This window comes from Aedes aegypti, chromosome 3, assembly GCF_002204515.2.
Source record: "Aedes aegypti strain LVP_AGWG chromosome 3, AaegL5.0 Primary Assembly, whole genome shotgun sequence".
NCBI lineage: Eukaryota > Metazoa > Arthropoda > Insecta > Diptera > Culicidae > Aedes > Aedes aegypti.
Genome location: NC_035109.1, coordinates 186,236,364 through 186,247,441, shown reverse-complemented (window position 1 = coordinate 186,247,441; position 11,078 = coordinate 186,236,364). Strand labels below are relative to the sequence as shown.

The window sequence follows — 11,078 nt, the reverse complement described above, 5'->3', positions numbered from 1 at the left end:
CCCAAAATTTGAGTTTAAGCCAACGGGTGTGACAATATCTATTGAAAACATGAAACAATGTTTTTTGGGCTTAGACAAACGAAAAACATTATAAAATTGAGTAAACATGCGTTTTTGTCCTAAACTTAAGCGTTTGGCACTAACATTGGGGCAGGGCTTTAGTACCCTATTCATACATTTCCACTAAGCACAGCATAGTATACAATTTCCCTACAATTCCAACAGCATGTTCAAGCAGTGCAATGAAAAAATGCATTTTGCTCATATTGGCGCTTACGTCGTCTATGCGAATATGGGCAGTATAGGGCTTGTTCATATATTTCATATCGCTTAAAATGGTCATTTTGGACACCCTCCCACCCTCTTGTGTGGCTTTTTGTATTGTTATTTTTCTGCAAGGACACCCACGCTCCCTCTCTAGCGTTATGAAATTTGTGAATGAGATATTTGCATTTCAAACGCACACAGCAATAGTCCATTTTACGAGGCGTTTTAGAACAGCTGATCGCTTATTTTATGAATGAAATTTTGACAGTATGCGGTGTCGTAACGTGTAAAAGTAACAGCAATATCATCAGTGTTGCCGTTTCGTAATATGAACTATACCATCGATACATATTAGGCGATTTCTCAATTTCACAGAGAATCACAGAATGGCAGAATGCATTACAAACAATCTCAGATTGGCCATGCATATGCACATGATAGTCCATTTGCTTGAGCGTAGGAATTGAATTTCATTTGAGAAAAATCATGAAGAGATAGTCAAAAATGTCACTTTCGACCTTTTGAAATCGACATCTTGATTTGTCTCCCTCGGTTTGCAATGTAATTTTGGAACGAACCCTCCAAGGAAGCGAAACACGCCTGTGCAGATTTGACGTTTCTTTATTTTTTTCACCACTGATGTCAAATCGATTTTTGCATCTTTTCTTCAGTCCTTCGCTGTCAGAACTCCGGGCCGAAACGAGAAAATTTTGTCCACTCCAGTCGCGGTTTTTGCTTTTTATTGGTGAAGAAAATCTGTGCAAGCAATGGCAGCACGTTTAATTAAGAGAATTGTAAGAATTTTAAGTGTTCTACCAAGTGGATTACTTAATAGTTTGGATTTTGGTTCTGTTATGTGATTGGTGTTTTGACTTTGTTCCTAACGAAAAGCACTTGGGCTGAGTTCCAGACAGAGCTCAGTTTGAAAGCGATTTTGCTTCGACCCTAAAAAGTTCCGGTTCCCAGATATATTTCTTCCAGTTTTGTTCGTTTTTTCTGTTCTAGTTTGGACGAGATCCTGAAAATTTTCTCAAAAGTTTGTCGCAAAAAGTGAAGGACAATTGGGTCAAAATTTACATAACCTCGCCTTCCTCCCGTGAAAAGCCAAATAAAAACGAGCCAATTGTCCAAGTAAATAAATATTTTGGTTAATTTTATGTAAATTACGTTTCTAAATTGAATTTGGCCACTAAGTCTTGCTATTAGGGCAACATATACTTGCAAGGAAGATTTTCCCTCCGATTAACAAGCTATTTTAAGTTACGTAACCGTATTGCAATGGCCATGGAAAAGCATAAATCAACTCCGTAGATAAATCAATTTTCTTGTAATTGATGGCTCTAATACCTAAATCTCTTTTTTTCAAGGCTTCCACTCCGTTCGGCGCACGTGGCTATGCTTCCGGTGTGAGGAAAGTTACGCTGATCCCTGGGGATGGAATTGGACCAGAGATCTCCGCTGCCGTTCAGAAGATTTTCACCGCGGCCAATGTTCCGATCGAATGGGAGGCTGTCGATGTCACACCTGTCAGGGTAAGTGCTGGTCAATATAGTAATCTTTAGACCATTGAATTAATGACAAGAATTTTTGTTTTCCAGAATCCGGACGGAAAGTTTGGCATTCCTCAAAGTGCCATCGATTCGGTAAACCGCAACAAGGTTGGCCTGAAAGGACCATTGATGACTCCGGTAGGAAAGGGTCATCGCTCTCTCAACTTGGCTCTCCGAAAGGAATTCAATCTGTATGCCAACGTGCGCCCCTGCAGAAGTTTGGAAGGTTACAAAACCTTGTACGACAATGTGGATGTGGTCACCATCCGTGAAAACACCGAGGGTGAGTACTCCGGAATCGAGCACGAAATCGTCGATGGCGTCGTCCAGAGTATCAAGCTGATCACCGAGGAGGCCTCGAACCGAGTGGCCGAGTATGCCTTCAAGTACGCCAAAGACAACAACCGCAAGAAGGTCACCGTGGTCCACAAGGCCAACATTATGCGTATGTCCGATGGGTTGTTCCTGCGGTGTTGTCGTGAGATGGCCAAAAAGTACCCGGAAATCAAGTTCGAGGAGAAGTACCTGGACACCGTCTGTTTGAACATGGTTCAGGACCCGAGCAAATTTGATGTCTTGGTAAGTAGCTTTATGTCATGAGGCAAATACCTAGACTTCGTGACAAGGCAGTGTCGGAATTTCATTCGACTTTGTCTGCCAATAATTGAATGCTTGAACGATTAAATCTACCCAACAACTATATAGTTTCTATCGAGATTTATCAAATTAATTAAAAGTCTTAATATCAAGATTTGGATTGAGGGGATAAGATGTACCTAGGTATTAAAAACCGTATCCTAAACTCTATTCTGGAACTTTTGCGGATTGAAAAATTTGAATATTATGTCTGACCAAGCAAATCACAATTTAAAGAATTGCACATTTGCATAATATAAGCATTCTATCGACTTCTACTTAACACCTCCTGAAATATGCACCGCAAACTGATAATAACGCATCACCTGGTCGTAACATATCTGCGTTGTCATCACACTGTCATGCGTTTTTGACACCTTGAAACAGAAGACCGAATTTCATCTGCGCTCATTTTTATGTTTATTTCATTTGATTGGATTGACCAGTGGTGCACATTCTGAGAATCGCGGAGTAGGTTTGGTATCAAATTGATTATCAAAACACCTCAATCTCTGAGGATTGATTATCAAAACACCTCTCCATAATTCGATAATTTGATTTGATGACTCCTTGAACGGTTCGTTACCAGAGGTGTCGGTATATTGCTAAGAGAATCGAATAGAAAAATAGAATAATGTAGTGGCCTAAAACAAAACGGGTCACAACACAAGCAAAACTATCAAAAGTACAACGTCTTGTATTTATCGCTATAATGATAGCGGGAGCGATGCGAAGCACTCCGTCAAAAGCATTAGATGCTATTCTTCATCTGCTACCGTTGTACGAATTTGTACAATTAGGCGGCATCCACAAATTACGTAACGCTCTAGGGGGAGGGGGGAGTAGGCTCAAACGTTACGACTCGTACAAAAATTTAAAACTTTTCATATGAAAAGCGTTACGAAGGGAGGGGTAAAAAATGGACGCTGCCTTAGAAGCTTAGGAGAGTTTTCTAAGGCTTAACAGATCAAATAAGTTCAAATCTGGTGATCTTGTTGGACACTTGAATATTTCACAACATATCCAGTGCGGGCCAGCGATGAGTGTGCATGAATACCTGATGAAAACTGTGGACAACTCTGATATCCGCTACACTGTATGCGAAACGACGCGTACGGATTGGAATGACGGAGAGTTCGCCAAGGCTGCATAAAATTCTTCACAGTTGGCTAAAAAAATCTACGCTCCTGAGACAAACGTTTCAGTGGCGATGGGAAGCTATTGAACAGTATGCGCTGATATTTGTCTTGAAAGAAAATACAGCCAAGTTGCGTTGAAGGCGTTCAATTGGATTCCGGGACACAATGGCATTGAAGGAAGCTTGGAGCTGCCTGACAGCTTAACTTGTCAAGGCTGAACCTTCGGTCTGACTTTTGCCAAGATTCCCCTCTACCAGGACCAATACTCAGACGGACTAGGCTATTATGCCTACATGAACACTGTTTTTTATTAGTATTGTGACGTAATAGTTTTTGAAAAATACCCATATTCCCTTGCTTCTGAGACAAGAAAGCATTGTAAAAATAAGCAACTCCACCAGAATTTGTTTGAAATGGTAGTGTTGTAGTGTACTCTAGTCGAAATAATAATACTGTCTAGTCGATATGATTCAAAATAATTTGTGATGCTTAGAGATGTACCGAATATTCGGGCCGAATATCTGGAATATCTCGATTATTTTGATTTTGCCGAATATTCGGTCTGCCGAATAATGAATTCTGCTAGTAACAAAATTAACTAAAAAAAAGTAAAAAAAATCAAACAATTTATTCAAATGTTGATAGGTACATTAAAATTTTCGTTTCATGCATTCTATGAAAGGAGTTTGACGCCAAATATTAAAAAATGTGAGAATTTCTCCGATATACAGTCAACTTTCGCTCGTTGCACTAAAGCTGTAGCCCACCTAGTGAAAGACTTTCACTAATCGGGCTGAGTTTTGAGCTGTCAATTTATCTAAAACAAAAACAAATCAGAGCTACCAACATTGACAAAATTCGTTTTATGTCAGAGAGTGACGCTTGTCTTCGTTTTAGATGGGCTATACTGCCCATAAACGCATAATTGTCCCATGTGAATAGGAAATCCAGCAAACATGGGACTGACATGCATTTATGGGCAGTATAGCCCACCTAACGGGAGCCCAATTGAAACGAAGTGCAAGTAAACATAGTGCAACGAACGAAATTCGACTGTATGGCATTATGGTGACTACGGTGCTGCTCAATACACAAGACATTCTTTGCAAATGAGCCTTAAGCTAACATTACAAGCTTTGCCAAATGTGCAAATATTTCGCTAGGCATAAACCAACAGACAAACATCGGTTTCAACACCAACCAAATCTATGCGATGACAAACATTTGTTTGACTCTGTATCAATCCATGCCACATATTTGCCATAGTGTACTGATAGCTTTATAATCATTTTTCTGGGGCTGTAAGGTACCACTAGACTAGTTCGATCCGTATGGACTCAATGCTTTTTATTTTATTCGTTAACATATATAAGCACTTTCCATTCTTTCGATATTGTTTGGGTTGAGACACCTGCTCAAGTTCTTCCTTTAGTCTGCTAGTCAATGGTCTGAAGTCTGTTTGTTCCAATTTCTTTGAAACACTCCCAAAAGTCGGATGAGAAATCTTGTAATGTATATTGGGTTATTCTTTAACAAAACATGAAATGGCTAAAAAGTGCAAGCAATAGAATACAGATCCTTCACTTTAGAAATACGAAAAATCTTTGGAATTTACTATTTTTGTGATTACAATCGGTTTCATTTTCATTCATAATCCGTTCAATTTTTCACCGTAGAAGCTTTCCCTACTTTTTTTTGCTAAATTAGCAAACAAAAACGAGTTTCTTTATCCAGGAATAAAAATATAGTTCTAGAGAAATTAGACAAATATACGGGTGTAATTTGGCCGAATATTTAGATTTTGTTTGGCCGAATATTACGTCATTATTCGGCCGAATGTTCGGCCGAATATTCGTTTTGCCGAATAATAATTTTCCAACTATTCGATGACAGTTGTCTTCACTGCCCATAAATGCATACCAGTCACACTAGCAAAACAGCGCACCCAAGAAAAACGCGATAGAAGTCGGGAACACCTGCATGCTTTCTTTACTCAAATTATATTGAAAATGCGATGTTTTCGCACCCAAATTTGAACTCAAATGGTGCAATGAACTATTGATTACAGTATTACATACATTTTGTTTATTAATTTTCTCAAATATTTAGTTAATATACGGAAAAATGTACGCGTGACTGATATGCGTTTATTTGCTTTTGAATGTACGAGAATAAACGCATAACAGTATCAGTGCTTACTATGATGCATCGGTCTTCACATGTGTATTATGGTTGTTTGACAGTTTAGTGTCCGCATTCAAAGTCGCGAAAATGTATGCTCTCGATTATTTGAAAAGTTATGGTACTTCTGATAGTTCCGAGGATGAGTGCAGGAGTAGGGCCGATGGCGTCCCGTTGGACAATGACGCGGGCTCTGAAGACAAGTTCGCTGGCTTCGACGATAAGAACGGCAATGCTGGCGGCGACGGCATATTTCAGTTTCCACCGAAGACGTAGCATTGGGTAAGCCTGGGAGGGAGGCACCGATACTACACACTAAATATAGAACAATGTTTGTTTGAACTGCAAGATAACTCCAGCTTGCCAACAACAATCAAGGCAGGCTTGGGGAAAATCGCTAGTTTTCTTTTGTTGTGTACTTTCGATTTTTCCTGACAAACATGGAAAAAGGGCCACAGTTTTCTATGCACTAAATATTCATTTTTATTGGAAAAAGTAAAACGATGCGTTTTTCAATGCTTTATATTCAATCCGATTGAAAGGTGCTCACGTAACATTACTTGCATAGTGTGCATGAATTGATTTTCATTCGATTTTTATCACTTTTGATGAAATGCGAAAATGTGTTTTAATCAGTTACGCGCTTTTTCCATGTTAGTCCAATGTTTGAGATCTGGGCTCACAGTGACAGTTCGTGACAGCGGAATCCCGGCTCACTATGACGTACAGAAATTTTGTATTGGTTTCTCCCTCCCAGGGGTAAGCTATTTAAAATCCTTGGGGGACACTATATATGTGACGGGGACTGATGAAATGGACTCAGACGGAAGTCAAACAACCGTTGATGAATTTGCCAAAAACGCAAGAGAACAACAACATGAAAGCGACACACAACGCCAAGAAGCGTCGATTATCGCACCAAGTAAAGCTCGTCACTTGTGGGTGTATAATGAACTACGGGCTTAAAATACCGAAGAAAACCCGTATTCGTCTTAACACGTTGCTCTAGGCATTGGATTCACGAGAGCAAACCAGCTATATACGCCAGTGCGTGGAACGAGGGGAACGAGTGGATGTTCAAAGACGGCGTCGGTACAAGTACGAGGAAGACGATCCAAGGAAATCCAATAGCTTTGTATTTCATCTGGCTGAATCAAACGATACTTCCGTTTAAGTGTGTCGTAGATTTTTTCTGACCACTCTGGGTTACGGCAACAATTGTGGATAAGTATATTTTCCTTTACTTGACTTACTTATCAACACAATTTGTCGCAAGTCCTTATCACACAAGTCGCGAGACTGACATGCGTTTATTAGTAACATGGAACAGACCAATTTCGATATTGTTTTTAACATTTCTAGAACAAACGTATTATTTTCTTATAATACAATGAAAGTACAAGCAATTTAATTACGTTTCCCGTAATTAACTAAAAAATGACAAAAAGTCACGTGGGACTGTTATGCATTTATGGGCAGTTCAAGTCTTAACCAAATTGGGCTGTTTAGTAGTAGTTCTAGTTCATTTCGTTTTTGTTGTTGAAAGTATGTATTGGCCATTACGTTCATATATCCCTTAAGAGTCTGTTCAACAATTGCTCGAAACTAGCAAGTGTACCCTAATGATCGATCTCAGCGTCTTACTTTCCATAGTCATTATTATAGTGAATATTAATAAATATAAGAGTTATAAGAGTAAAGTTACCTTAGGCTTGTATTACAGTCTCCTACAAGATTCTCTTTTCGGTGGCAAATGCAATGCTTCACAACGCCTACTTTCTACTTGTAAATTTTGCGAAAATGAAGCTGAAATTAGGTTTTGTATACCAATGTTAGGTATTCTTTATTATGGCAATGTAAAAACCATATTAAAATAATATTGTCGCCACTACTCAGTGAATCTACTAGTCATTCTCCTCAGAGTAATATTCCCTACGTCGTATATGATAAAGATGTGTCTAGCTAGCTAATAGTAAGAGTGAATACGGATCATTCTGGTTGGGAAATTGCAAACTGATCATCATCAGTAGTATTAATGCCCACTTCCAACGACCGGGAAAAATATGGGAAATACCCGGGAAATCGGGGAACACACCGGGAAAATCTGCATTTCAAACACAAAAATACCGTTTAGTTTCAATCGGGTGAAATTGGAAAATTTTGCCATGCCTGACAGCTAATAATTCGGACCTCGATTATGTTTTAATTAGCTGTTAAAAAGATAATTAACAATATCTACATTTTTTTTGTTTAAATCCTATAACAAATGATTGATTTCCTGGAAAAAAATTTGACAGATTTTTCCTTTAATTTTTACCATTTTTGAGATATGCTCTGTAGTTTTCTAGCTGCTAAATATTGAATAAATTAGGAAATGATCTTATGGAACATCATCAGGATCCTTGAAAAATTTCTAGAAGGGTATCTTGGGATTCCTGGCATACTAAAATAATACTTACTTAAATCTTATTAAGATTCAAGGCAAATTCTCAATGAGACCTTTACAGGAATCCTAACGGGAAACAAAGCGATACTAGACCCGTTTCTTGAAAGATTACTGGAGAGGTAATTAGTAGGTTCTCAATGGATTCTATAAAAAAAATCCTTGTTTTTTTTTTTAATTTTTAGTAGATTCAATGAGGTTGGCAAAATCGTGTTCTACTTTACCATTTTTAGGAGATTTGAGGAGGCTCTTATTGAAATCCGAGACATAATTATTGTGAATTGCGAGTAGTGGATTCCTAGAAATACTTATTCTTGGTGAAGCCTTGTCTGGATTACTAGTTTGGCTTGTCCTTGCTCTATGTCAAATAACTTATGAGGCCATTGAAAATATTTTGTAGGAATTTCTGTAGATTTACAACAAATTCTTTAAATTATTCTTTAAAGAATACTTATGAGATTATAATGAATTCGTGACAAGATCTTGTAGATGAATAAATGGTAAGTTCCTTTAGATATTCTTGGGCAGATTATTGTTTAGTTCCGGACGAGACTCTTGACAAAATCTATAATGGATTCCTTGTAAGATGCTCTTCTAGATTTATGTCAAACGTATTAGCCAGCTTCATTGGAGAACAATCAAATGTTTGTGGCGATATATTGTCACATATACCATTTCTGCTAAGAAGATCTCTTCATAGGTCCAACTAAAGTTTCACCAGGTCAATAATATATCCAGGAAGCAGCGATAGTTCATGCAGGGCTGGTAGCAAGTCACTTTTTAGTGACTTCGTCACTTTTTTCGACCTGGTCACTAAAAAGTCTCTATTTTCAACAATAAGTCACTAAAGTCGCTTTTTTCAGAAAATTGGTCACTAAAGTCACTATTTTCGTGATTTAACGGTATTCAAATTTAAGGCTGGGTTAGCTTTTCAAACAGAAACAGCAAGAAATGGATATTTATTATTATAAAGACTAATAAGTGTGATTTGAAAATTTAAGATAGAGATTCCTGAATATTGTGTAGTCATTTGCAACGGAAAATATATAAAAAAAACTGGGAAGTCGTAATATTTTAATAAATTTTGGCGAATACCAGGGCCAATATCTGACAGATCTGCTGAATAAATTACTAGTGAACTTTCTGCAATAATATGTGATTACAGTCGCCTCTCCACATCTCGATATCGAAGGGACCATCGAGATAGGGAGAGATCGAGACAAAGAACATTTTTTAATGAATACTAGATTGAAAAACACTCCGTTACCAAGAAAATAATAAATAATCAGATGTCATTGTACGTTTCTAATTTGTTTTGAATCTCAAAAATTGGGTCTAGTAACCTTTGATATTGGTTGTATCGAGATACAGAGAGAAAATTGGGAACGAAAAATTAACAGGAACGCATCGAGATACAGGGATATCGAGATAAGGAGGATATCGAGATGTGGAGAGAAAAATTGTATGCAGAATGAAGGGACCTAAAAATCATCGACATAGGGAAAGATATCGAGATATAGAACATCGAAATGTGGAGAGTCGACTGTAAATCAAAAAAGTTGGAAGATTTTGTCTAGAAGCTTGAAAAAGCGTTCGATCGTCGCTAACAATATTGATGAACTTTATTACACCTTAGAAAATCACACTTATTTGTTGGAAATATTAGTTTGTTTAGTTTGTTTGTATTGAAAACTTATTGAAATCGCTTCAATTTTCCCTTTTCCCTTTCCAGGTCATGCCAAATCTGTACGGTGACATCATGTCGGATATGTGCGCCGGTCTGGTAGGTGGTCTGGGCTTGACCCCGTCCGGAAACATGGGTCTGAACGGTGCTCTGTTCGAATCGGTTCACGGAACCGCTCCCGACATCGCCGGAAAGGATCTGGCTAACCCAACTGCCCTCCTCCTGTCGGCTGTGATGATGCTGAGGCACATGGAACTCACCCAGCATGCGGACAAGATTCAGAATGCATGCTTCGAAACCATCAGGGAGGCCAAATTCCTGACCGGTGATCTGGGCGGCAAGGCCAAGTGCTCAGAATACACCAACGCCATCTGTGAAAAGATCCATTAGACGTGGTATCTCTCGCATCATCAAACGTAAGGGAATATGCTTCAGTCAAATTTTACCATAGTTTTACCCGTTCAACAATCCAGTATCGAGTTTCCTTCCAAAAAAATTAAACTATTTATTACTCAGTTGTAGTACCTAGTTGTTCCTCCCACCATGAGTCGAATCTAAACCGAATCACAATTTCGTTTCCAAAAGAACTTCAATTTCGAGCGTCACGCAGTATTATCAACTGAATCGTTTTGAACAATAAATCCACCGTCGCTAAACCTAGATAGTAGCAACGATATCGAATTACAGTATGTGCTTTGCTATCCTCAGACAATAACACAAAACAGAAAGAAATGATAGTTGTGCGTTGCCGGAAAGTTTAGATGGACGATTCATTGAATGCAAAACTACTGTCCGCGGTTAATTTTTGTGAATGATGGTTAATTGTGCGATACAGGATACTAATTTATTACAAATTATTAAGGAAAAAATGTTACTTAATCGAATAATAAATCAAATCCACGCGAACACCTTACTTGCTGTTTTATAGCCATAATGTGATGACACGCCATTATCGAGAATAGACGATAGAATCATGTCACTAGCGGCAGTACAGGTCTGCCACATTTTCAAATGTAAGGCCGACGAGGTCTATACCATCTGTGAAGCAAACAAATTGAATGGCTATTTTGTAAATTCTTCCTCGGCTGTTACACCGGGCTCTGTGCCATAACAAACGAAGATTGAACAAAATACTCGAAAGTCCATCAGCTTGTCGTAGCCCCTGCGTAGTTCAAACG

At 38.4% G+C, this 11,078-nt stretch overlaps 1 protein-coding gene across 2 annotated transcripts; it reads left to right on the top strand.

The window, feature by feature from the left end:
- The first annotated feature begins 911 nt into the window (after positions 1-911).
- On the top strand, positions 912-10,813 carry LOC5577369 (probable isocitrate dehydrogenase [NAD] subunit alpha, mitochondrial). Of its 2 annotated transcripts, XM_001656401.2 has the most exons (5): positions 919-1,061; positions 1,273-1,398; positions 1,635-1,799; positions 1,866-2,396; positions 9,949-10,813. In XM_001656401.2, the coding sequence occupies exons 1-5, from the start codon at positions 1,035-1,037 to the stop codon at positions 10,288-10,290; spliced, it is 1,191 nt and encodes a 396-aa protein (XP_001656451.2). In that variant the 5' UTR covers positions 919-1,034; the 3' UTR covers positions 10,291-10,813. The 2 variants fall into 2 exon arrangements, with proteins under 2 accessions (XP_001656452.2, XP_001656451.2); XM_001656402.2 differs by lacking the exon at positions 1,273-1,398 and having other exon boundaries at positions 912-1,061; positions 9,949-10,806.
- The last annotated feature ends 265 nt before the right edge of the window (positions 10,814-11,078 follow it).

Excerpts from the sequence above, each read along its gene's own strand:
- LOC5577369 (XM_001656401.2), top strand. The coding sequence starts at position 1,035 with ATGGCAGCACGTTTAATTAAGAGAATT. Across the intron at positions 1,062-1,272 it reads CACGTTTAATTAAGAGAATT|TTTGGACGAGATCCTGAAAA; the intron begins GTAAGAATTTTA and ends TTTCTGTTCTAG. Across the intron at positions 2,397-9,948 it reads CGAGCAAATTTGATGTCTTG|GTCATGCCAAATCTGTACGG; the intron begins GTAAGTAGCTTT and ends TTCCCTTTCCAG.